This window comes from Syngnathus scovelli, chromosome 6 (genome assembly GCF_024217435.2).
Source record: "Syngnathus scovelli strain Florida chromosome 6, RoL_Ssco_1.2, whole genome shotgun sequence".
In the NCBI taxonomy this organism is placed as follows: Eukaryota; Metazoa; Chordata; class Actinopteri; order Syngnathiformes; family Syngnathidae; genus Syngnathus; species Syngnathus scovelli.
Window position 1 is genome coordinate 1878273 of NC_090852.1, and position 27867 is coordinate 1906139.

At 45.5% G+C, this 27867-nt stretch overlaps 2 protein-coding genes across 5 annotated transcripts in view; both read right to left on the bottom strand.

Moving 5' to 3' along the window:
* The window catches only part of meak7 (MTOR associated protein, eak-7 homolog), a 73355-nt gene extending 54401 nt beyond the window's left edge, over positions 1-18954 (bottom strand). For all 4 annotated transcript variants that reach the window (XR_007482139.2, XM_049723062.2, XM_049723065.2 and 1 more), the window contains exons 1-4: positions 18821-18954; positions 16361-16545; positions 15944-16195; positions 15734-15878 (exon numbers count right to left, since the gene is read on the bottom strand). Coding sequence is in view for 3 of the 4 variants with exons in the window: in XM_049723062.2 (XP_049579019.1) it covers positions 15734-15878; positions 15944-16195; positions 16361-16522 (559 nt within the window). In the remaining variant the exon portion in view is untranslated. The remainder of the gene's footprint in view (positions 1-15733; positions 15879-15943; positions 16196-16360; positions 16546-18820) is intronic.
* The window catches only part of LOC137839501 (uncharacterized), a 130982-nt gene that overhangs the window by 62694 nt on the left and 40421 nt on the right, over positions 1-27867 (bottom strand). The gene's annotated exons all lie outside the window — the stretch shown is intronic.

A 27867-nucleotide genomic window follows, 5' to 3' on the forward strand; every position in this document is an offset into this window, starting at 1 on the left:
GCGTTATAGAGACCTGTACGCCAAAACCAGCAGACACAGAGACAGCTTCTTCCCCTAGGCTGTCGCTCTGATGAACTCACACCACTCTTAGAGTCTCAGAGTCATTGCTGTGCAATAACATCCTGCTCTCCACGCCTTTTTTGAATTGTCTGTATTATGTGTACTATGTGTCCACTCTGCATCCATTGCAGCCTGGTCATCCTAGAAGAGATATCCTCCCATCTGTGGTCTCTTCTCAAGGTTTCTCATTTCCCCTAGTTGGAGTTTTGAGTTTTTCCTTGCCCTCCTGGGAGTTTAAGATCAGGGGATGTTTGGGAATATTTGTCAATTTTCGCACATGTCCTGAGTGTTGTTAGTCACCTAAATGTTGAACAGAGGCTGTGATGTACCAAAGTCATATTACTTGTTTGGCATGCTCAAACATGGCGAGTGTCTGACTTCATAAGACCAAGTCGGGTTGTTGTGATGCGTCTAGTGTGTTGGTGGAGTGCCCAGTGTATGTCACTTCTCACTGTCAACCCTCACCGCTGGCTAGCAGTATGCGAACGGGAGAGCCAAGTGCGTAAGTCTCTCCCTGCCAGTACATAGCCTCTCTAACAGCAAGCCCTATGTAGTGCCTCCACGCGGCGACACATGGTAACTGGGTACAACACGGACCCAGGCAAAACTACAAGGGACTCGGAGGAGGTCTGGCCCCTAGACGCGCGGCACGCAGGCCCACCGGTGTGTGGACACGCCCTGGTGCCCACGAACCAGCCCCCAACTATGGGTTAAATAGTACCACTGCCCAGTGGGCTCCTCGGGAGAGGAATGGGCTAAGGGAGTCAACCCCTACAGAAAATCAATTTCCCCTTGGGTTGGTGTCAGGAAGGGCATCCGACTGTAAAAACTTTTTTGCTCCAAAAATATTCTCAGTATGGCTAGACAAACACAGAAGTACAGCCAGTACCCCGTGGGCATTTTCATCAGCTTACGACAAAAAGAATGATGGAAAAGGAGGCCAAACCGCAGGTGGATATGACGGCTCTCAGACCGATGGACTGCGGGGAGGCCTGAACCGGAATAGAGAGGGGCAGGAGGCACGTGTTAGGGTGGCTACATGGAACATTGGCAGCATGTCGCACCGATCCGGGGAGGTGGTTGAGGCTCTACACAGGAGAAGGGTGGATGTCTGCTGTGTCCAGGAGTCGAGATGGAAGGGTGGAAGTGCAAGGATGCTGGGTGCACTCGGCAGAAGGTACAAGTTCTTCTGGCAAGGCTGCAATGAAGGGACTGGTGGTGTTGGAGTACTTATCGCTGAAAAGTGGATAGATCAAGTGCTCAGCATTAGCAGGGTAAATGAGCAGATCATCTTTGTGAAGTTGATCGTTGGGAAGCGCCTGACAAACGTAATTTCAATCTATGCCCCTCAAGTTGGCAGAAGTCAGGACGAGAAGGATGCGTTCTGGGACAAGGCCATCATGGTGCTGTCAGGGATCCCCCAGAATGAGGTCATAATTCTGGGAGGTGATCTGAATGGACACGTGGGGAGGGAGTCAGATAGCTTTGAGGGGGTACATGGGGGACAGGGGTACGGCATGCGGAACGCAGAAGGAGAGAGGATCCTAGAGTTCGGCGACGCACTGGAGCTGGTGCTGTGCAACACGCTTTTCAAGAAGGACGAAGCCAAATTAGTAACATACAGTTCGGGTGGCTACAAGAGCACAATAGATTACATCATGGTCAGAAAGGAGGACCGCAACCTGGTCAGGGATGCCAAGGCAATCCCCGGAGAAGAGTGTGTGTCCCAGCATCGCCTAGTCATCGGAGACTTAACTCTGCGAATCAAGAAGGTGGGGGCTAAGAAGCATCCTCCCAAGTTGAAGGTGTGGAAGCTACATAGCGCAGGGAGTAAAAATGAGTTTAGGGAGAAGATTGAGCATATAGCAGAAGAAGTGGAGGAGACGATGAAGTCGGGTGGTGTGGCTGGCAAGTGGCAGGCAATGAAGAAGGCTCTGCTTGAAGCTACAGAGGAGGTTTGCGGATGGTCAAAGGGTAAAGCAAGACAAAGAGAGACATGGTGGTGGAACGACAGCGTCGAAAGAGCGGTGAATGAGAAGAGGAGGTGCCATAAAGCATGGAAGAAATCTAAAAGGGAGGCAGACCGAGCACGGTATGTAGAAGCAAGGAGGGCGTCACGGACAGCAGTGTGGGAGGCCCAAGAGACCAAGAGGAAAGAATTTGCAAGTGAACTGGAGAGTGAGAGAGGACGAAAGAGCTTCTTTAAGATAGCAAAGCAAATGGTTAAGGAGAGGTGTGATGTGACCGGTGCAAACTGTGTAAAGGATGAGGATGGCAACATCGTGACAGACAACAGAGGAGTGAAGGAAGTATGGCGAAGGTACATGGAGAAGCTGCTGAATGTGGAGAATGACTGGGATGGAGAGGTGGGATGCGACGAAGTGGAGGGTGAATGTGGCCAGATCACGCGAACGGAAGTGGGGAAAGCCATGAAAGCCATGAAGGATGGAAAGGCAGCTGGACCATTTGGAGTGGTGGCAGAGATGCTAAAGGCAGCGGGAGACGTCGGTGTGCAGTGGATGACTGACCTGTGTAACAGTGTCATCGCTGAGGGGCACATTCCGGAGGACTGGACAAGAAGCATCCTGGTGCCGCTATTCAAAGGGAAGGGGGACCCACTTGCATGCGGGTCATACAGGGCCATAAAGCTGCTGGAGCATGGAATGAAGTTGTTAGAGAGGGTGTTGGAAAGGAGGGTGAGGTCACGGGTAGAGGTGGACAAGATGCAGTATGGCTTCATGCCTGGTAAAGGTACAACAGACGCAATTTTTGTCATCCGACAGATGCAGGAGAAACACCAGGAGAAGAGGAAGAGGTTGTACTTCGCTTTCGTTGACCTGGAAAAAGCATTCGACAGGGTGCCAAGGGAGGTGGTGAGATGGGCCCTAAGGAAGTCGGGCGTGGAAGAGGGACTGGTTAAGGCTGTGATGACTCTCTACTGCAGAGCATGCACAGCTGTTAGAACAGGAGTTGGCGACAGTAATGGGTTTGAAGTAAGGGTAGGGGTGCACCAGGGATCGGTGCTCAGCCCATTATTGTTTGCTATCGTGATGGATGTGGTATCGAGGGAAGTGAGGGGTGGACTACCATGGGAGCTGCTCTACGCGGATGACCGGGTATTGATGGCTCACAGTCGAGAAGACCTAGCTAGGAAGCTAGCAGCATGGAAGACCTGCCTGGAAGTGAAAGGAATAAAGGTGAATGCGGCAAAATCAAAGGTCATGGTCGGTGGTGCTGGCCTGGGAGTGGTACCACAGTCAGGAGCATGGCCATGTGGAGTTTGCGGGAAGGGGATGCAAGCTAACTCTATCCGGTGCAAGGGTTGTCAGAGATGGGTACACCGGAGATGCAGCGGAGTAAAAGGCAGCCTACTAGCTGCAAGTGAGACCTTCAAATTCAAGCGGTGCAGGGGAGAAGTCGCCCAAGCAGACCCAGCTGAGCAAGAGGGGCTCATAGTAGATGGGGAGATGTACGAGTTGGTGGACAGCTTCTGCTACCTTGGAGACATGCTTAACGCTGATGGTGGGGTGGACCTAGCAGTGACTGCAAGGGTGAGAAGCGGGTGGAAGAAATTCAGGGAACTCATGCCCTTCTTAACATCTAAGGCCCCATCCCTGAAGATGAGAGGCCAAGTGTACTCCGCCTGCGTCAGAAGTAGTATGATGTACGGAAGTGAGGCATGGGCCCTGAAAACAGAACACGAAGAAAAACTAAACAGAGCAGAAATGAGGATGATCAGATGGATGTGTGGTGTGTCAATGAGGGAGAAAAAACCCAGTGCAGAGCTGAGAAAGAAGATGGGAGTGGAGGCCATAGTGGATGTGGTGAGGAGAGGCAGACTGCGATGGTACGGACATGTAGTGAGGAAGGACGAGAACGACTGGGTGAAGAAAGTTATGTCGTATAACGTAGAGGGAACAAGACCCAGTGGCCGACCTAAAAAGACCTGGCAGACGACCGTGTCAGCCGACGTGAAGGCACTCGGCATCAACCGCGAGATGGCCATGGACCGTTCCCGGTGGAAGAAAGCCATATCAAGAACCCAGTCCAACCCAGCGGCGCCTGGAAAACGGAGTTTAAACCGATGATGATGATGATGATGATGAAACATGGCGAATAAAAATTCTTGAATTCTGATCTTGAATCTACTTGTGAGTGTATTTTGAGTAGTCGTATCAGATGAATTGCATCGAAGGTGCTGAATTATACTTGGCGAACACAATAATGTGTTGAATGCATTCATTACCTTCTCGCTAATGCTAGCATTAGCTAAAGTTAAAGTCCCAATGATCGTCCTCACACACACATCTGGGTGTGGTGAAATTTGTCCTCTGCATTTAACCCATCCCCGTGTGATTTTGATCCATCCCCTGGGGGAGAGCGGAGCAGTGAACAGCAGCGGTGCTGCGCTCGGGAATCATTTGGTAATCTAATCCCCCAATTCCAACCCTTAATTCTGAGTGCCAAGCAGGGAGGCAATGGGTCCCATTTTTATAGTCTTTGGTATGACCCGGCCGGGGTTTGAACCCACAACCTTCCAGTCTCAGGGCGGACACTCCACCAATAGGCTAGCTTACTAATTAATTTGATTGCAGTGCTTGTTTACAAGACGTGTTCATAAATATTGTGAGGGGATTTACCTTGTTAAAGTGTATGGTTGTCGGTGTAGTGTTGTGATAAAATAGACGCTACCCCTTTAAGAGACTGAGGAAGTCGGATCGTGTGGAACAGAGAGAGGTAGAGTTGTTGCTGTACAGGCTAAGTGAGGAGTCAATATTATACTACCTGTAACTGTTCATGAAAGCTATTAAAGCTTCAACCTAAAAGATATAAACTGAGAGAACCTTCAGTTTCTACAGTCTGGACAAATCTTCTGCAGTTCTTTTAATCTTTTTCTGCATCTTTTAATCAATCAAAAAGTTTGCGGCGCCAGTAAACGCTACCTCAGCTAAAATACTACAAACCAGATTCAGTTGAAGTTATACATAATACAATGATTTGAAAATCCTTTTCAACCTATATTCAATTGAATACACTACAAAGACAACATATTTAATGCTCAAACTCATAAACTTTATTTTATTTTTCAAATAATAATTAACTTAGAATTTCATGGCTGCAACACGTGCAGTAGAAGTTGGGAAAGGGCATGTTTACTACTTCGTTACATCACCTTTCCTTTTAATAACACTCAATAAATGTTTTGGAAGAGAGGAGACTAATTCTCTTAGCTTCTCATGCGGAATTCTGTCCTATTCTTGCTCGATGAACCGCTTCAGTTGTTCAACAGTCCGGGGTCTTCCCTGTCGTATTTTACGCTTCATAATACGCCACACATTTTCAATGGGAGACAGGTCTGGACTGCAAGCGGGCCAGGGGAGAATCTGGACTCTTTTACTTCGAAGCCAAGCTGTTGTAACACGTGCAGAATGTGGCTTGGCATTATCTTGCTGAAATAAGCAGCGGCGTCCATGAAAAAGACGTCGCTTGGATGGGAGCATATGTTGCTCCAAAATCTGTATGTACTTTTCAGCATTTATGTTGCCTTCACAGAAATGTAAGTCACCCATGCCATGGGAACTAATACACCCCCATACCATCACAGATGCTGGCTTTTGAACTTTGCGTTGATAACAGTCCGGATGGTCCGCTTCCTCTTTGGTCCGGAGGACACGACGTCCAGTGTTTCCAAAAACAATTTGAAAAGTGAACTCACCAGACCACAAAACACTTTTCCATTGTGCATCAGTCCATTTTACATGAGCTCTGGCCCAGAGAACCCGGCGACATTTCTGGATGTTGTTCATAAACGGCTTTTGCTTTGGATGGTAGAGTTTTAACCCGCACTTACTGAGTACTGAGTAGTGACTAACTGTATTTACTGACAGTGGTTTTCTGAAGTTTTCCTGAGCCCATTTGGTGATATCCTTTACACCACCAGTGTCAAACTCAAGGCCCGGGGGCCAAATTTGGCCCACCACATCATTTTATGTGGCCCGCAAAGACAAATTGTGCATCAAATTCGTGTGTCATTACTGGAATTGCAAATTGTCTTCACTTTTCATCCATCCATTTTCTGAACCGCTTAGTCCCCACGGGGGTCGCGGGCGTGCTGGAGCCTATCCCAGCCGTCACCGGGCAGTAGGCGGGGGACACCCTGAACTGGTTGCCAGCCAATCGCAGGGCACACAGAGAGAGACAACCAATCGCACTCACACTCACACCTAGGGACAATTTGGAGTCTTCAATCGGCCTACCAAGCATGTTTTTGGAATGTGGGAGGAAACCGGAGTGCCCGGAGAAAACCCACGCGGGCCCGGGGAGAACATGCAAACTCCACACAGGGAGGGCCGGAGGTGGAATCGAACCCGCACCCTCCTAACTGTGAGGCGGACGTGCTACCCAGTGCGCCACCGAGCCGCCTGTCTTCACTTTTAATAATCTTTATTTTTTTTAAATATTTGACCAGTTTTTACTCATCTGATTTGAACACGAGTTATTTGTTAATTTGTTTTGAAGCTTTTACTGTATATAATTTGAGGTGCTCATACATTTATTTGGGTTGACAGTCATAATAACCCTCCGAAAGAAGCTATGACTTCAATGTGGCCTGCGAAAAAAAGAGTTTGACACCACTGGTTTAAATCTAGGGTTAGGGTTTCAAAGTAGGGTTTCATACTAGAGTTAGAGTTTCAAAGTAGGGTTCAAAGCTAGGGTTAGGGTTTCAAACATGGGTTTAAAGGGCTAGAGACACCGGTATATGTATAAATCGGTTTTAGTTAGCTTATGGGCTTATAAATATAAATTGACGCTCGAAACAACGAAAAGGAAACTGTTGCTCTGAAAAATATAATTTAAATTTGCCGCACAGACGAGTTTGACTGCACCGAGCCGCCAGCCGGAAGTGACGTCTCATGACGTCTCAAGTTGTACGCGTTTAGCTTCAGTGAATGTAAACAAAAAGAGAAGAGGGGCCAGCGCGGCGACATTGGGCCAGGTTTGCGGCCAACCCAGCTCGCCTAGCCGTGCCTTCCATTATCCTGGCGTACGTTCGTTCGCGGGACGACAAGATGGGTTGAGTTCGCCTGATAGGATCCACGAACCGGACAGTGCGTGCCTGCTGTGTGCTCGTGTTCACAGTGGCCTGGTTGACTGTCATCTTTCCGGACTCTGCTGTGCATCGGGAGCGGCTAGCGTGCTATCACTCTTATTGTTCATCTTCTTGTTTTAATTTTCCTGTGTTGTTTACTTGTATGTGCGTTGTGAACTCTGTCTTATCTTTCCGGACTCTGCTGTGCATCGGGAGCGGCTAGCGTGCTATCACTCTTATTGTTCATCTTCTTGTTTGATTTTTCCTGTGTTGTTTACTTGTATGTGCGTTGTGAACTCTGTCTTATCTTTCCGGACTCTGCTGTGCATCGGGAGCGGCTAGCGTGCTATCACTCTTATTGTTCATCTTCTTGTTTTATTTTTCCTGTGTTGTTTACTTGTATGTGCGTTGTGAACGCTGTCTTGTCACCCTGGGATAGTGAGAAACGTAATTTCGATCTCTTTGTGTGTCTTGACATGTGGAGGAATTGACAATAAAGGAGACTTTGAGACTTTGACTTTGAAAAGTATGTCGAAGCGTGACGGGAGGGGCACAATTCAGAAAAAACAATTCAGCCCGACGAAAAAATGCGATTTAAGTAATAAAATTAAAAATGCTTATAAAACCTAAACCAAACGTTGCAGGTGGTCATGTCTTCATGTGCCGAGATCAACTCGGCACTCTAAAGCCCCCAAGAGCACTTTTTACTATGCCAACCTAACCAGAGTGACGGGAGGGGCACAATTCAGAAAATGTGCTCAGCTCAGCCCAAGTGAACTGCTAGATTCATCATATTCTGCGTCAAAAGAGGTTTCTGAATCGGATAAAATGATGCTAATATTGCCGCTAGAAATGGAGCTGTCGCTATCATCTGCCATGTTGTTTGGGTTTGTTGACATCCAGATGTACAACTTGTGACGTCACAGTAATGGCGCCGCCAGTTTGGCTTCGTGAGGGACCCGATCGATAAACTGGCATTTCATTTCAGCTTTATTCTTAGTAATCGGTGTCCATTTTTAATTTCCAATGCGGCAAATGCGTTCACTTTATACATTCTATCAAATTCCGTTCTAATTGAAAAAAAAAGGGATGTCCCTAGCCCTTTAAAGCTATGTTTAGGATTTCAACCTAGGGTTTCAAACTAGGGTTAGAATTTCAAAGCAGGGTTTTATACTAGAGTTAGGGTTTCAAAGTAGGGTTAAAGCTAGGGTTAGGGCTTCAAAGTAGGGTTTAAAGCTCGGGCTAGTGTTTTAAACGAGTGTTCATAGTAGAGTTAGGGTTTCAAAACTAGAGTTTAATTCACTGGTGTCAAACTCAAGTCCCGGCGGCCAGATACGGCCTGCCAATTCATTTTGTGTGGTCCCCAAAGACAAATTGTGCATCAAATTCGTGTGTCAATACTAAAATTGCAAATTGTCTTCACTTTTATTGATATCTTTTTTTTTAATTTGGCCAGTTTTTACTCGTCTGATTTGAAAACGAGTTATTTGTCAGTTTGTTTTGTAGCTTTTACTGCATATAATATGAGGTGCACATACATTGATTTGGGGTGACAGTCATAATGGCCCTCTGAAAGAAGCTATGACTACAATGCGGCCCGTGAAAAAAATGAGTGACACCCCTCCTTTACACACTCGTGTCGGTTTTTAAGGCAGTGCCGTCTGAGGGATTGAAAGTCACGGTCATTCAGTCTTGGTTTCCGGCTGTGGCGCTTACGTGCAGTGATTTCACAAGATTCTCTGAACCTTTTGATGATATTATGGACCGTAGATGTTGAAATCCCTAAATTCCTTGCAATTTTGCTTTGAGAAATGTTCTTCTTAAACTGTTCAACTATTTTCTCACGCAGTGGTGAAAAAAAAGTCACAAAGTGGTGAACCTCGCCCCATCCTTGCTTGTGAATGACTGAGCATGTTTGGGGAGGCTCCTTTTATACCCAATAATGGTACCCACCTGTTCCCAATTAGCCTGATCACATGTGGGAAGTTCCAAATAGGTGTTTGATGAGCTTTTCTCAGCTTTCTCAGTATTTTTTGCCACCTTTCCCAACTTCTACTGGACGTATTGCCATGAAATTCTAAGGTAATCATTATTTGGCAAAAAACAATTACGTTTATCAGTTTGAACATTAAATACGTTGTCTTTGTAGTGTATTCGATTGAATATGGGTTGAGAAGGATTTTCAAATTGTTGTATTTTGTTTTTATTTACATTTTACACAAATTCGCAACTTCAACCAAATCTGGTTTGTACAAATATGTCCGACTGGAAAGGGAGGCGCACATCTTGCAGCCTGGAGGAAGTGGGGTGTGAAGTATCTCATTTGCATTTAAAAAGACCGCACTAAAACACCTTGCTCTGAGCTGCACTTCAGAATAAGAATAAAAGAGGGACCTGTGATGCTATCAAAAAGAGTAATTCAGCATCGCTGTTCCACTTTACAGGATATATAGACCATAACTGAATGAGTAAAACATAAAACAGAAGAATTTAAAACGTGATATGTAAGCTTTAAGGAAATGGGAAAGGTTTATATAACGTAGAAGTATTGGGGAGGGTTTAAAAAGCTTTAATATTGTGTAATTAACCACAATGCAACAGGAGATTCATGCACAACCGTGACTTACTATGGTTTTGCTCTGCATGATGTCCCCCTGGTCATATAATTCTGAAGGTTAACACATTACATTGCTTGGCAAAGAAAACCACTCTTCTAATTGACTTGCAATATATCTGTGCTCTCTAGCGAACAATAAGAAACAATACGGGTTGGAAATGTCAATACAATTATAGAATAGAATACAATACAATACAATACAATCCCCTTTATTGTCATTTTACAACTTAGTTGTACAACGAAATTCGGATAGCTGCTCCCTTCCTAGTGCAAACATATAAAATTTAAAAAAGTATAAAAGGAAGTCTGAGAATAAAAGTGAAAGATCTTAATTACAGTATAGATATTAGTCTAAGAATGAAGGTTAAAAAATCTTATTTATAGTACCGTAATTTCCGGACTATAAGTCGCGGTTTTTTTCATAGTTTGGGTGGGGGGGCGACTTATACTCAGGAGCGACTTATATATGTTTTTTTTTCACAAATTTTTACTTGATCATTAAGACATCACTTACAAGTATAGTTGACCACTTCCCATGTTATTTTTAGTATAGTTGATCACTTCACATGCTTTTATTTCTTTGAACATATTCAAAACATAAAAAATAGAGAAAACATCAAATAAAGCAATTAACACTTTAAAGCACCATATCCAAGTCCACTGTCTGCTGTATGTACACTTGCTCCATTTTTGCTCCTCTTATATTTATTATTATTATTTATTATTATTTGTTTATTTATCATTTATTCAATACTCTTATTTATTCATTGTTAGTGCCTTCTTGGTTTTTTTTGTGTTGCTTGTATGCATATGTGTACTATCTCACCGAGGGATAGTGGAAATGTAATTTCAATCTCTTTGTGTGTCTTAGTATATAAAAAAATATATCGATGATAAAGCAGACTTTGACTTTGATAAAACAACCAAAAAAAATTATATTTTCAGACGAAACTGGATGAGGGCGCTCTAAATTTTACCGTTGGCCGTGACTCATCAACTGGGTGGGCTTAAGAAAAATGGCACCAAAAAGAAACTCATATTTTGCAGGTTACAAACTTCAAGTTGTAAAATATGCAGCTGAAAACAGTAATCGAGCAGCAGAAAGAAAGTTTGGAGAACCGTGATGTACCAATGGATTACTATTTCAAGTGACGTCAGTAGCGCGGCGCGCCGGTTGTTTACATACAAACGTGCCCACACAAGGACTACCATCATTAGCGGTGATCATTTCTAAGTGACACGGAGGACAAAGAGTTTGAAGGAATTAAGGATTTGGAGTGACATAGAAGGTTTGAAAAACTATTATGGCTTTTACGCACGCCCGGTCTCTACTGAGTCGGGGGCCGACGCTCGGCCGAGTGGCTGTCCGCGAACGGTGCGCGGGGCTCGGACATGGCCATTACGCACGCCCGGTCTGTCTGGAAGTCCACGCCGCCACACGCTTGGAAGTTTGTTTTGTTTAATAAAGAGCCGTTTACCAAACCTACGTCTATCCTTGTACTTTGTTAACGCTAGAATATAGTTATATAGTAGATCTGTGGAATAAAGACGAGGCTGACGTCAGGGCGCACGCGCGGCGATGTTGACAAAGGACGAGGAATTTGATCGATGGATTTAATGGAATTAAAGTGCACGGATGGTTTGATAATATTATTGGCTTGTATTATAGTTATTTAAAATATAGTTTATCTATCGTTATATGAGCCTGTGGAATATTTTGAAGCGCAAGCGCCCTCAGCCGTGCACACCCATTGTTGACAAAGAACGATCGATGGATTTAATGAATTGGAGTGACACCGATGGTTTTATAAACATGTTATTCATGTAATAGTTGTCCTTAATCACTCTATATGTTACGTCAGGCCCGTTCTCAGCTCTTTGTTTGTGTTTGTCACGTTAGCATACCTATCGTTTAGCCTGTTGTTGCTATTTAATGAATTGGAGTGACACCGATGGTTTTATAAACATGTTATTCATGTATAGTTGTCCTTAATCACTCTATATGTTACGTCAGGCCCGTTCTCAGCTCTTTGTTTGAGTTTGTCACGTTAGCATACCTATCGTTTAGCCTGTTGTTGCTATTTAATGAATTGGAGTGACACTGATGGTTTTATAAACATGTTATTCATGTAATAGCTGTCCTTAATCACTCTATATGTTACGTCAGGCCCGTTCTCAGCTCTTTGTTTGTGTTTGTCACGTTAGCATACCTATCGTTTAGCCTGTTGTTGCTATCGTTTAGCCTGTTGTTGCTCGTTCATGACTGTTTTTAGTGTGGGATTTTGTCGAATAAATTGCCCCCAAAATGCGACTTATACTCCGGAGCGACCTATATATGTTTTTTTTCACTTTTTGGGGCATTTTATGGCTGGTGCGACTTATACTCCGGAGCGACTTATAGTCCGGAAAATACGGTATGTTCAATGTGGGTATATGTATTAACATCAATGAGGTTTGTACAGAAAGTAAATAATAAATAGTAAATAGTTATTGCACGTAGTTTTTAAAGGAGTGTCGGTGTTGTATTATAACTGGTGTTGTTTTCTCTCAGAGTTCAGAGCGGTGATGGCTGTTGGGAAGAAACTGTTTTTCAGTCTGGTAGTCCTTGTTCGAATGCCTCTGTAGTGCCTCCCAGATGGAAGCAGTTCAAACAGCTGGGAGGCGGGATGTGTGTTGTCTTTGATGATGTTGTGAGCTCTCCTGACGCACCGGGTGTTGTATATGCCGTCAGGGAGGGGAGAGGGCAGCCGATGATCCTTTGCGCTGCTTTGACTGTCCTCTGTAGCCTCCCTCTATCTGCAGCAGTGCAGCTCCCGTAACAGGTGGTGAGGCAGTACGTCAGCATGCTCTCAATGGAGGAATGGTAGAAGGCGAGCAGAAGCTTCCGATCCATACTGCTCTTCCTGAGGACTCTTAAGAAGTCTAGACGCTGCTGAGCCTTCTTGATGACAGCTGAGGTGTTGCGTGTCCAGGAGAGGTCATCAGAGATCTGGACTCCCAGGAATCTGATGTCCCCTCTCCACAATCTCGCTGTTGAAGCATGAGGGGGGGGGGTCTCCTTTTTTCTTTCTGAAGTCCACGATGATCTCCTTTGTTTTTTTGGTGTTCAGAGCCAGGTTATTTGCAGGGCACCAGTTTGTGAGGTTCTGGACCTCCTCCCTATAGGCTATCTCGTCACCATTCGAGATCAGCCTGACCACTGTGGGCCGGACTGCAGTCATGGGTATAAAGACAGTAGAGGAGAGGGCTCAGCACGCAGCCTTGTGGTGAACCAGTGCTCAGTGTGCGTGTAGAGGAAAGGTGGGGGCCAAGTCTCACCGTCTGGGGCCTGTTGGTGAAGAAGTCTTTGATCCAGGTGCAAGTGAGAGGGGGGAGGCCCAGAGTGTCCAGCTTTGTGACCACAACGTTTGGGATGATTGTAATGAAAGCCGAGCTGTAGTCCACAAAGAGCATTCTCGCATAGCTCTGCTGCTGTTCCAGGTGTCTCAACACAGCATGCAGAGCTATGGTGATGCCGTCCTCCGTGGATCTGTTCGCCCGGTATGCGAACTGATGGGGGTCGAGTTTGGGGGGGGGGGGGGGAAGTAGTCCTTGATGTGTTGGAGAACCAGTCTTTCGAAGCACTTCATTATTACTGGGGTGGGGGCAACAGGGCGGTAGTCGTTGAGGCTGGTTGGGGGTGAATTTTTTGGTATGGGCATAATTGTGGCTGACTTCAGGCAGGTAGGAATGACTGCTTGTGCCAGCGAGAGGTTAAAGATCCTGCAGAAAATCGGGGACAGCTGGTGGGCTCAGGCTCTGAGCACTTTGCCAGGTACTCCAGCTGGACGAGGAACCTTCCTGGGGTTTACTGCCTGGAGCACACGCCTCACCTCCTGCTCCTTTACAGTGAGTGGAGGGGTGCTGTCATCTGGTGTGGATGGGGGTGGGGGGAGGGCTACAGCAGGTGAGTAAGGCTGTGGTGATTCAAAGCAGGCAAAGAAGCAGTTGAGCTCCTCTGGCAGCGACTCACTTGGGCCTGACGTCACCTCACAGCCCCTGAAGTTGGTGATGGTCTGGATGCCCTGCCACACCTCTCGTGGTCTGTTGCTGGCGAGGTGGGACTCCATCTTCCTCATGTACTCCGCTTTGGCTTTTTCAATCCCTTTCTTCAGGTCAGCCCGAGTTGAGCTGTAAAGGGCTCTGTCGCCTGACCTGAAGGCAGAGTCACGGGCCCTGAGGAGTGAGCGGACCTGGCTGGTCATCCGGGGTTTCTGGTTAGGAAAGACCCGAATGGTTTTGTCCACACATACGGTTCCCATGCAGAATTTGATGTAGTCCAGGACTGACTCCGTGAACATGGCCAGGTCTTGGTGGTGAAATAGTTCCCAGTCGGTGTTTTGAAGGCAGTCCTGGAGTTGACAGAGTGCACTTCCAGGCCAAGTTGTTACAGTCCTTATGGTGGGCCTGGATCTGCGTCTGGGAGGAGTGTATGCGGGGATGAGTAGCAAGGAGAGATGGTCTGACTGTCCAAGGTGGGGGAGGGGCATGGCTCTGTACCCATGCTTGCTGTTGGAGTACACGTGGTCCAAAGTCCTTTCCCCTCTTGTTGGGCACTTAACGTGCTGGTGAAACTGTGGGAGTAGTCTTCAGATTGTTCCTATTAAAGTCTCCTGCTATTATGTGAACACCATCAGGGTGGGCCCGCTGCTGTTCATTGATGGTGTTCAGCAGGAGAGAGAGCGCCGCGCTAGCGTTAGCATTCGGCGGGATGTAAACAGTGGTAACACTGTTACCTCTCTCGGTAGAAAAAAGGGCCGACATCTAACAGACATGTACTCAATATTGGTGGAGCAGTGCCTCGCTATGATGCTGCTGTTGTTGCACCAGTCCTCATGCACGTAGATACAGAGCCCCCCACCTCTTTTTTTGCGGGAGTCCACAGTCCGATCCCAGTGGTGTAGCGAACGACCTGCTAGCTGCACGCTAGCATCGGGGATCTTCAGATTCAGCCAGGTCTCCGTGATAATGAGGGCGCAGCAGTCACGAACATAGCAATTTCCCGCAAGTTGTAGTTCCAGATCTTACATCTTGTGGGTGAGGGATCTAGCGTTGGTGAGATACAGGCTCAGGAGGGGTGGCTTGTGCCGTTGGTTCTTTAGCCTTAGCAGGAGGCCGGACCTGCGGCCTCGCTTCTGCTTCCTCTCCCTCCTCCGCCTGCGGCGCTTTCTAGTCCCGACAACAATTCACGGAGAGTCCGGCGGTCTTGCTAGTTCGTCCGGGATGTTTTGGTTGTATTGAAATTCCCTTGAGACTGCGGTCTTATGTCGATAGCCAATGTCTACAAGGTCCTGTGGGCTGTAGTGGTGTGCCGCCAAAGCAAAAATACAAAAAGTCCACAAATAGACACATAGAAAACGCAAAAACAAACACTGAAGGGGAGAGCCGTGAGCCGCAGCGTCTGAGCGCGCCACCATCTTGGTTATGTTTAAATTTCTGAATAATACATATATCGTTTCTACTTAGTGGAGTTTTGTTTTTCACGGTAGGTTCTGGAACGCATCTCCTGCGAAAAATTTGGGATCACTGTAGATGTCTTCAGGTCGCAACTAATTATATACATGTGAAGTTTTAGATTTTTTGGGCCATAAGCCATCGGAGTTATTAGGCATTGGCACTTGTGCGGCGAAGGAAAAATAAAATGCAAAATTTGATGCACTGCCCCATCATATTGTATTTCAAAAACTCAAAACATGTTTTTCCAATTGTTATTGCAATTACAATTATTCTTAGATGGTACAACCCTACGGGAACCCTGATAAGGATTTCTACCGAAATAATAGGGACATTGCAGCTGTTACTGCTTGGTTTTTAATACTAATAATATTCATTTTGAATTAAAAAAAATAATATATAACGTGTTGCATCCTAACACTCCCGCAGTGCCTCCATTGTGTCCTTAATTAAAAATGACAAGAATAACCTACCTGTAGGTTTCAGTTCTGAACACATCTGCTCTGCCAAGAGTTTAACACACTGAGAGCCATCACCCATTTTGTCTGGTTTCCACCCTTGAAGGAGTCCTTTATAGACTAGAATATTAATGATGGCAGAGATCAGGTCCTGTAAGAACTATGAAAAGACAACATATCTAAGATGAATATGAAAACAATTCTATTTCTATTTTTTTCCCTCACCTCTGTTAGTTGCTCAGAGGTGACAACCTTAGGGCACGCTCTGTTCCGGCACATAGCCATAACAAGTGGAGCCCGTTCTTCTGCAGTACCCTGTAGGGTGTCTGCAAGGAAGATGACTAATTGCTCGCGACACACTCCTGAAGTGGGGGACGTACTGACTTTGCCAGCTGCTGTGGTTCCAAAGTCAATACTACACATGCATTGGTATGACCTCCTTATCATTGATTCTGATGCCAGCATGCACATGGAAGCCTGGGAACACAGAATGATCAGATATTGCATGTGGAATATACATGTTTTAATTATTATTATTAATGCAATACTAAGATGACTTGGCCTTAGAAAAACATTTAGTTTTGGTAAATAGCTATAAAGATCAACAAAATGTGTTTATCTGTTTCTCATGTATAATACTACCTGCAGCATCTCAAAGGTCAGTGTGTTTCCTGCTTGTGTTTTCTTTTGGGCTTTTTCAGGAATCACAGCAAGGCGATCAAACACTCCTTCAATCACTGGCCGATCTTCGGGACGGAAGCGGGACAGTCGCTTCTGCACCACCACACACTCAGTGTTGCCCATGGTACGTCACATTTGTGGCATTCCTGGGTAGACAAACATTTTAGGTGAATTTCATTCCACTATTTACAAACTCATTTGTCCTCGTTCCTCTGTTTAGATGTTACATTATTTAACCAGATTCTATCGAGATTACTCAAAAAGATGAGCGAGGAAGAGTAAGGGTTTGGATAAACAAGTAGTGAATCTCATTACATTACTTGTAAGCACATCTGCCCTCAAATGATTTCTTTGCTATTGTGATAAGATTCTTCATGTCTCCATAAATTATATAAGGCAGTTCACGTCAGATGACGCATCTGAGGAAGACTGGAGACAATCGAAACTGTCCGCAGGTAATATCTAAAAAGGTTTAATTGTGTGAACAAAAGGACTGCCTTATATGATTTCTTTGCTGCTTTAACTGCCAAAACTGGATTCCACTCCCTCCCTGTTCTGAGTGTTTACCCGTTTTCCCTCACCATCCGCTTTGGCTTTTTCAATCCCTTTCTTCAGGTCAGCTGATCTATGAACTACGTAGTTGAGCATCATTTCCATAAGAACAAGGCTTGATGTTGGTAGGAAAAGCACACCGTTCCCATAGTCCTATGTTGCTCAGGTTCCTGAGCAAGCCCAGCCACTGCTTTAGCTGTGCCTACCGACTATTTAGGATGAAACGAGACCTCTGTGGGGGAGCACCGTCTGAGGCTTTTTATTGGCTTTTCACAGATTGTTGGTATTGGTTTATTATTTATGAGCAGTCTCTCATTAGCTACGTTTAGATGGACTCGTTTATTTGGATTAAACACCTGATTGGAATAAAAAATGCTTCTTGTACACACCTGAGTTTGGATCTTCTGACACAATCAAGCCCCCATTCTGATCAAGATTTTATTCGGAACTTGTGTGATTGATAATCCGATCGGCTTGCACGACAACACTTATTCTGAAATTTTGTAACAAACTGGCGGCACGGTGGCACACTGGCTAGCACATCTGCCTCACAGTTCAGAGGTTGCAGTTTGAAGTCTACCTTTAGTCCTCCCTGTGTAGAGTTTGCATGTTCTCCTCGTGCCTGTGTGGGTTTTCCCCGGGAACTCCGGTTTACTCCCACATCCCAAAAGCATGCTTGGTAGGTCGATTGAGCACTCCAAATTGCCCCTGCGATTGGCTGGCAACCAGTTCCGCCTGCTGCCCATTGATTGCTGGGATAGGCTCCAGCATGCCCGCGACCCCCGTGGGGACAACCGGTACAGCTGATGGATGGACGGACGGACGGACGGACGGACGGTAACAAACCGTGTTTACCACGCATGTCCGTGACGTCAGTATACGTGTTTGTTATTCCTGGAGGCTATTTTGAAGCAAACCGAGCAAAAGACATGGCTGGTGAAAGACTGAACTGGTCTGGAACATTGTGTGTGAAGTGCTACGGCTTCTGTTTCTCCTACTAGTATTTTCAATATATTTGGTCGATATGCGCATGTCAAAATAATTTGCTCCGATCTCATGTATAATGCATGAACATGCAAGTCCGAATCAGATCAAGGTTTTTAGTGTCCATGAAAACAATGCATACAATCATAATTTTGATCCCAACTGATAGGATTAAAGAAATTTTGTCTATAGCTATTCCGTAGCTATTGATGAGGTGGTCTTTGATAATGGAAATGCTGCTTTGTCTGGGTTAGGGGTCACCAGCTTTAATGAAAGTGATAGCTACATCTTGTGTGATTCATGCAAAGTACTACAAATTTGATACACATTTGATATAACAAATATGCTCAAATTCCCTTGAATAATACATAGGGTAATTATAAGTAATTAATAATATTCATTTTCAAACATTGATCATGATAATGATGTCCCACAATAATTAACACTCCTACACATGCACACAACACTCGGGCAACGTTTGTATTTAGTAATGATAATTTCTACAACAGTGCTAGGAAATCTGCCCCGTAGCATAATCATATGTCAATATTTTTGGATAAGAAGTGGGGGGAAAAAAACAATTTTTAGGACACACATTGATGTTTTTTGTTGGGTATTTTTTTTCGCTCACTTCTTCAACCATCTGGTTGAGGTATTTGTGATAGTATCAATTGCTCTTTTAAAAATGGTGCTTTTTTTTCTTGACTTTTAAAAACATTTAAATATGAGTTCGACAAATATGCTATATAAAATACAGAAATATAGCTAATACAAAAATTACAACACGTAAGCACTTAAGATGAGACCTCCTGCTCCAATTACCACCACACCGTTTTTTATTCACTGGCTGGATTCAAAATACAACAACAGAATTAACTTCCTTACCTGAAGCCGCCTCGTTCGTAAAAGAGACAAGAAAGCGCCTGAGACGACTCAGATAATATTGATGGAACAACGTTTGCCTCACAGTGACTAAATAAGACACATACTTCCGGACAATGCGGAAGATGACACAAATACTAGCCAGTCATTTGTCAGATGACGACAATCTTTTTCGTGATTGGTCACTGAGGACGGTAGGCGGGATAAATCATGATTATTTTTATTATTATTACTTTTCAAAATGAAACGGGTGAAACAGAAAATGCCCTTGTAAATGGTCCGTGTCCCTTGTGAAAATGTATTACGTTTGGAAAGAGATATTTAAAAAAAAGAAAAACGAAAATTAAATCCCCAGAATTGAAACACAGAATGGTTGATTTTCTTTTTTGCTCCCTGAAACGAGTAAGGAAAAGTCTAATAATAGGTATATTACAATAATAATAATAATAATAATAATAATAATAATAATAATAATAATAATAATAATAATACAGCTACCGGAATGGTCATAGACAGCATTTCTCAGACTGACCAAGAGATGGCGACAGCGTAGCGCCTGAAAACGATAGCGTAATAAACAGTAACATTAGCACTTATACGATAGGACTGTATTAAAAAATTTTCAGTACTACAATTCGCCTTGAAAAAACTCAGAAGTGATTTAACGGTATTTTGGAACAGATTGGCTGTGAACAGGCTGAATACGTCACAGAAGGAAGCAATCACAATTTCCCAGTTGGAAAATCATTGAACAGACTATCGCTTGGTCGGCAACCCAAATGTTCCCCCCCCGCACACACACACACACACACAAAAAAAAAACTGTCTGGAGCATCAAAAATCTAAATGCTTTTCATAAGCATATAATACATGAGCAATTGTTGGGCCAGCCATTGCGGTAAGAGCTGGTGCAGCCGGATAAAGACAGAGGACAAATATAACGCAGAGACATGAATTTGGTTTGGCCTGCATGTGATCACCTTTGTGAATGAGCTTCTGCCATTTATTGATTGCACACAGGTGTGTAACCACGCCCACACTTATTGGGTCACAGGGTCTATTTGGGACATGACATATCAACACCCCCTTGTTCCTTAATTAACACACAAACATACAGTATACAGTGCACATTTCAATTACCCAAGTCCATAGATCAGTTACCAAATAGAAAACATACAAATTTCTCTATCCTAACCTTAGCAACTGGCTTAGTAAAAACATCGGCCACCATATCATCCGTAGGGCAATAAAGAAGAAGAATTTTGCCTTCTGAAATAACAGAGCGAACAAAATGGTATCTGATGTCAATATGTTTGCATCGCTGTCGACACAGGGTTTTTGGAGAGAGCAATAGCACCCTGATTGTCCTCAAAAACAGTCACAGGTATAAAGTTCAAAGTATTGTCCATTCCTTTCAATAGGTTCACCAGATATAAGCTTTCTTGAGTTGTTGCAGACAGAGCCGTGTATTCGGCCTCACATGTAGATAAGGCGACTGTGGGCTGTTTCTTAGATTTCAAGGAAACAATAGCCCCAGCCTCAGACAAACTAAAGCAGTAACCAGTAACACTGCGCCGGTCATTCTGGTCAGCTGCCCAGTCTGCATCACTATAGGCAACAAGCTTCAAGTTTACATTTTGCTTTTTATAGCACAACCCCTGGTCCACAGTGCATTTCAAACATCTCAGAACATGTTTAGCTGCCACCCAGTGCTGTTCTTTAAGTTCACACAAGTATTGGGATAATTTACCAACAACAAAACTTAGATCTGGTTGAGTAGATGTCATTACATAAATCAAGCTTCCAACCACTTCACGATATTTTACAGGATCAGTAGGTAGATCATCATTGTCAAATGTAAATTTCATTTCACATGGTGTTGACCTTGGCTTGCAGTGAGTCATGTCAAACCTGCCAAGTATTTTTGTGATATACCTCTTTCGATTCATTTTGACTTCCTCTTTTGTCTGGGTAAAATCATTGCCAAGGAAATGTCTTAGTTTCCCAAGATCTTTAATTTTGAATTTGTACCCTAACATTTCCTTCACTTCAAAGTCAAAGTCAAAGTCAGCTTTATTGTCAATTTCTCCACATGCCAAAGACACACAAAGAAACCGAAATTCCGTTCCCCGCTATCCCACGGTAACAAGACATGTCCCACAATAGACAATCAAGTAAACAAGTAAACAACAGCGTGCTGGATAAATAATGAATAAATAACACAACAAATAAATAAATAAGAGGAGCAAAAAAGGAGCAAGTGAGCGTACAGCAGACATTCCAGAAAATAGCGCAACAGCGCCGCACGCTACGCAGAAGGGGGCAGCGAGTTCAGGGTCCTAACAGCCTGGAGAAAGACTGACTCACATCACTCGCAATCGTGGTTGCCTTGCGGGCGAGATGGGAGGTGTAAATGTCCTTCAGGGAGGGGAGCGAAGCACCAATAATCTTACCAGCCGTATTCACTATGCGCTGCAGGGCCTTCAAGTTCTGTTCAGTGCAGCTACCACCCCAGACAGCGATGCAACTGGTGAGGACGCTCTCAATGGTGCCACGGTAGAATGGAGACAGGACTGCCTGAGGAGCACATGCACGCCTGAGCTTCCGCAGGAAGTACAGGCGGCGCTGAGCTTTCTTTGCCAGTGACGCGGTGTTGGCCGACCAGGAGAGGTTCTCACTGATGTGCACCCCCAGGAACTTGGTGAAGCTCCCCCTCTCCACCACAGCACCGTCGATGATCAGCGGCAGGTGTTTTGTGTGACCCTTCCGGAAGTCAACAACGATTTCCTTGGTCTTGTTTACGTTCAGCAGGAGGTTGTTGTCCCTGCACCACGTGGTCAGAAGGTCAACTTCCGACCTGTACCGAGTCTCGTCGCCCTTCGTGATGAGACCCACCAGAGTCGTGTCGTCAGCAAACTTCACTATGCGGTTGTCGCTGTAGGTCGCAGTGCAGTCATGCGTCAGCAGGGTGACGAGCAATGGACTGAGCACGCAGCCCTGGGGGGCCCCCGTGCTCAGCGTGATGCTGGCGGAGATTTTGTCGCCAACACGCACCACCGGAGGCCTCTGACAGAGGAAGTCCAGTAGCCAGTTGCAGAGGGAGGTACTGAGGCCCAGCTCGTCGAGTTTGCAGATGAGTCGCTGCGGCACTGAGCATTTCAACATTACTCGCTGCAAGAAGATCATCAACCCAAATAATCAATAGGATTCTGTCATTTTCAACATTTTTACAGTAAACACAATAGTCAGCAATATTTTGAACAAAACCATTTTCAATAAGGAAATCGTGTAACATCCTATTCCAGTTTCGTCCTGACTGTTTCAAACCATACAGTGACTTATTGAGCTTACACACTAGTTTCTCTCCTGTTTTAGATTTAACCTCAAACACTTCAGGCTGCTCCATGTAAATCACACAGTCTATAGAGCAGGGGTGGGCAATAAATTTTTACAAGGGGCCACATGAAAAACCTGAGTTGTGTCAGAGGGCCACACCTACGATAACTTAAACCTGCTCAATTTTCTTCCATTGTAAAATGCACTAAATTATTTATTTTAAATAGTTGGTACTGGTAATTAAAAGAATACAATTATTCTGTTTATATTTATATGAAGCTATTTGAAATTGTGGTGTATAGGTCAAATAAAAAAAAACAATCATTAATCAGTACAATTTATTCTTAACTTCTTTAACTTTTCCTCAAATGACAAAGCCGCTGCATCTCTGGGTGTGAAGTTTGATAAAAAGTCCTTGTTGGGCTTGCAGTTTTGCTAGCAATGCATCAGCCTCTGATCGAACATTCAGGCAATCCTTCAGCATTGGCAATGACAGCAAATAGTTGAGACCATATTTTCTTGAACCCTCTGTTCTCATCAGCAATCGTTCTCTTTTTGCCTTTTGAATTTATGGCCCGTCACTCACACACCTGTTTGTTTACAACTTGCCTGTGCTGTGTCGCTTGCCATGACTCAATTTTGCGCCATTCTGAAATTCTGTATTTTTAATATATTTATAACTACATACATTTTCTACAGCATAAGAATGTATGTGTCATGAATACAATCTAAAAAATCATATTTAAGAAGACAAAACAAAATAAAAAACAACAACATATTTTTCCATTTTCACGCATTTCTGCAAGAGCCCCAGGGAGCCGCTAGGGGTGTGCTAAAGAGCCGCATGTGGCTCTGGAGCCGCAGGTTGCCGACCTCTGGCTTAAAGTGTCCAAAAACAGCTATCAATTGGCACCAAAGTTTATATGGACATCTATACTTATGACTACTTCAACATATCACAAGGATTAGCCTCACAGAAGTAAAAATATGTTTCTCCATATGTGTAGTAAGCAGTTGCAAAATTTAGCAAGGGGCATTTAGCAAATTTCAGCTGTTTGCTGTTTGTTGAACAGCTGGACGCGTTAATTGACGCGCATCACAACTTTGCATCCTGACTACTTAATACGCGTTTGTAGTAGAAATCTGAACAAATCTGACTTATATTTATTTAGCATGCTTAGTAGAAAAACAAAGACAAAAACGTATTTACATTAGTTGTGTTCAAGATACACTAGTTTATACCTAGAACAGCTAGATGCGTCAATTGACGTAATTGAACATTATAGCATGCGCAGTATGGTTATCCATGTAACAAAGTTACTTCACAAGCATATCAGTCACACACTTGCATGTTTGTGCTTGTCCCTAATATTAGACAGCCTTATCTTTGCAGGTGATACAACTTTTAGCTATACATTTTCCACATAAGGGACGTTTACAAACATCACAGACGGGTACAGTTCTGTTGCAGCTACACCCTACTTTTATCTGACAAGTCACTCTAGTTCAGTGGTTCTTAATCTGGGTTCGATTGAACCCTAGGGGTTCGGTGAGTCGGCTTCAGAGGTTTGGCAGAGCTGGTATGTCATTGCCTCGCCCCCGCCCCGCCCCCGTCCTCACCACTCTCTGCAGTCGCTTGCGGTCCGCAGCAGTACAGCTGCCGTACCACACGGAGATGCAGCTGGTCACGATGCTCTGGATGCAACAGCTGTGGGAGTTGCTGAGGATCTTGGGGGACATTCCAAACTTCCTCAGCCTCCTCAGGAAATACAGCCGCTGTTGAGCCTTTTTGACCAGCTGTGTGATGTTGAGTGTTCAGGTGAGGTCGTCACTGAGACGGACACCCAGGTATTTGAAGCTGCTCACCCTCTCAACTTTAAGCTGTCGAATGAAAAGTGGCTGGTGAGGTCCCCTTTTCTTCCTCACGTCCACTATCATCTCCTTCGTTTTGTCCGTGTTGAGGGTGAGGTTTTCTTCACACCATGACACTAGGCTGTCCACCTCCCTCCTGTAGCCTGGCTCGTCTCCACCAGTGATGCATCCAATCACTGTGGTGTCGTCTGCAAACTTCAGGATGATGTTGTCTTTGTGGGAGGCAATGCAGTCATGGGTGAACAGGGTGTAGAGCAGGGGTCTCAAAGTCCAGTCCTCAGGGGCCGCATTCCTACATGTTTTCCAAGTTTCCCTTGTTAAACACACCTCCATAAGCGTCATCACTACATGTGTCCCCAAACTGTTAACTCTCTGCTCATCCTTTCCAAGATATGGCTTCACACCGAGGCAGTACTTTGTTCCAACTTCAGCTAGGACCCAAAATTTGATTCCAAACTTGTCGGGTTTATTTGGCATATATTGAGTGAACCTACAGTGAGTTTCGGTTGTAAACAGCTGTTCATCCATTGTTAGTGAATCCTGCGGAATATATGCCTTCTGACTGTTCTCAACAAATCTGTCCAAAACCCATGACATCAAACAAAACTTGTCTTTCTTGACCCTCTCTCCAAGAGTGGAACACACATCAAAACGGATGTACTTTTTTATTTTTCTGAATCGGTCACGAGGCATTGCTTGACGAAAGGCTTGGCATCCATATTTTTCTGACCACAGCAAATCTAGTGGAAAGTTATTCATAGGCATTCATACACCCTCTCAAGTACAGTAACCCAATAAATGTATCAAGGTCATCTGATATAGCCCACAACGGATCAGACGTGCGACGAGTTGAGTCATGCCTTCATCAACAAGTAGTCTGAATGCATCAACAGTTCTGACAGTTCTGGTGTAATTTGTAGGACCTGCTTTTGCTGTAAATGTATTCTGTACCTGCATTCGTCCAAGGGGTGCTGTTACTTCTAAAATCTCCCACTCTGTTCCATCTTTGCTGCTAACCTTACATCCCAGCCTACTTTCATTGTGTGGAGCAGTAACTGGAGCAGCAACCCCTTTTATAGCGTCCCCTTCTTCTATGTGAGAGGATGCCTCCTCCACTTCTATAGTATCCCCCTCTATATGAGGGTGTTGCCTCCACTTCTACCGCGTCCTGTTTTTCTATGTCTCATGTGACGTCATCAGAGCTCGAAGATATTACTGCATATAAGTCAAAGTCAAAGTCTGCTTTATTGTCAATTTCTTCACATGCCAAGACACACAAAGAGATCGAAATTGCGTTCCCACTATCCCACGGTGACAAGACAAAGTTCACAATGTACATACAAGTAAACAACACAAGAAAATAAAACAAGAAGGCACAAACAATGAATAAATAAGAGTGATGAATAAATAATAAATAAACAAATAACAATAAATAAGTACAGGACACTACGCAGAAGGGGGAAGAGAGTTCAGGATCCTAACAGCCTGGAGAATGAAGCTGTTCGTGAGTCTGGCGGTGCGGGAGCGCAGGCTCCCGTACCTCTTCCCAGAGGGCAGAAGATCAAACAAAGAGTGAGCGGGGTGACTCACATCACTCACAATCGTGGTCGTCTTGCGGGCGAGATGGGAGGTGTAAATGCCCTTCAGGGCGGGGAGTGAAGCACCAATAATCTTACCAGCCTTGTTCACTATGCGCTGCAGGGCCTTCATGTTGGATTCAGCGCAGCTACCACCCCAGACAGCGATACAACTGGAGAGGGCGCTCTCAATGGTGCCAAGGTAGAATGTAGTCATGACGGCCGGAGGAGCACTAGCCCGCCTGAGTTTCCGCAGGAAGTACAGGCGGCGCTAGCTTTCTTCGCCAGTGATGCGGTGTTGGCGGACCAGGAGAGGTCCTCACTGATGTGCACCCCCAGGAATCTGGTGCTGCTCACCCTCTCCACCACAGCACCGTCGATGGTCAGTGGCAGGTGTTGGGTGTGACCCTTCCGGAAGTCAACAACAATTTCCTTGGTCTTGTTGACGTTCAGCAGGAGGTTGTTGTCCCTGCACCACGTGGTCAACCTCCATCCTGTACTGAGTCTCGTCGCCCTTGGTGATGAGACCCACCAGTCGTGTCGTCAGCAAACTTCACTATAAGGTTGTCGCTGTAGGACGCAGTGCAGTCATGCGTCAGCAGGGTGAAGAGCAGCGGACTGAGCACACAGCCTTGGAGGGCCCCCGTGCTCAGCGTGATGCTGGCGGAGATTTTGTCGCCAACACGTATCACCTGAGGCCTCTGACAGAGGAAGTCCAGTAGCCAGTTGCAGTGGTAGGTACTGAGGCCCAGGTTGTCGAGTTTGCAGATGAGTCTTTGTGGCACAATGGTGTTGAAGGCAGAACTGAAGTCCACAAACAGCAATCTCATATACGAGTCCCTACTCTCTAGGTGGGAGAGGGCCGAGTGGAGGACAGAGCAGATGGCATCCTCAGAAGAACGTTTGGCTCGGTATGCAAACTGGAAGGGGTCTATGGTGGGCGGGAGAATAGATCTGATGTGCTTCGTGACAAGCCGCTCAAAACACTTCATGATGATGGGCGTCAGTGCCACGGGGCGGTAGTCATTGAAGCAGGACGGAGCAGGCTTCTTCAGCACAAGTACGATCGTGGCAGCCTTGAAACACGAAGGGACGATGGCCTGGTGCAGGGAAATGTTAAAGATGTCCGTGAAGACACCCGTCAGCTCCCCAGCACAGTCCTTCAGCGCTCGACCTGGGATGTTGTCAGGGCCCGCCGCCTTACGGGTGTTGATAGCAGCAAGCGCCCTCCTCACGCTGTCGGCAGAGAGGCACAGGGGCTGCTCGTGTGGAGGGGGAGTGGTCTTCAGCGGGCAAGTGCTGTTCTGAGCGTCGAAGCGAGCAAAGAAGCGGTTAAGATCGTTGAGCAGACGGATGTCGCCTTCACAGCTCTGCGGCACGGGCCTGTAGTCCGTGATGGTCTGAATGCCCTGCCAAAGGCTCCGTGCGTCCCTGCTGTCCTTGAAGTGGGTGGGAATCTTGCAAGAGAACGCCCTTTTCGCTTCCTTGATGCCCCGGGACAGGTCGGCCCTCGCTGCCCTCATGCCAGCTTTGTGCCTGGCCCTCAGCAGCCTGAGGACAGCCCCCGTCAGCCATGGCTTCCAGTTAGCCCGAGTGACGATGGATTTCGAGTGAGTCACATCATCAATGCACTTCATGATGTAAGAGGAAACAGAGTCAGTATACTCCTCTATGTCTGTCCGATCGTTGCAAGTGGCCGCCCGCTTAAACATGTCCCAGTCAGTACTGCCAAAGCAGTCTCGAAGCGCATCAGAGGCACCCTCAGTCCACACCCGAACCCGCTTGCGAACCGGCCTGGATGCCTTCACCCTTTGTCTGTATGTGGGCAAAAGCATAACAGTGAGATGGTCAGAAAGTCCAAGATGGGGGAGGGGGGCGGCCTTGAAAGCTCCTTTTTGTGTAGAGTAGACCAGGTCCAGGAAGCTGTCACCACGTGTTGGAAAATTAACATGCTGGTGAAGCCTCGGAAAAACAGACTTCAGGTTAGCATGATTAAAGTCCCCAGCGAAGATGGTGAAACGGAGCAGGTTTCTTCGGCACAGGTACGATGGTGGCAGCCTTGAAACAGGAAGGGACGATGGCCTGCTGCATGGAAATGTTAAAGATGTCCGTGAAGACACCCATCAGCTCCCCAGCGCAGTCCTTCAGCGCTCGACCTGGGATGTTGTCAGGCCTGGTCCGGCGCTTCGCTAAGTGGTGTGGCTCCAACCACCTGCACCTCAACACCAAGGAAATGGTGGTGGACTTCAGAAGGCCCAGGCCTTG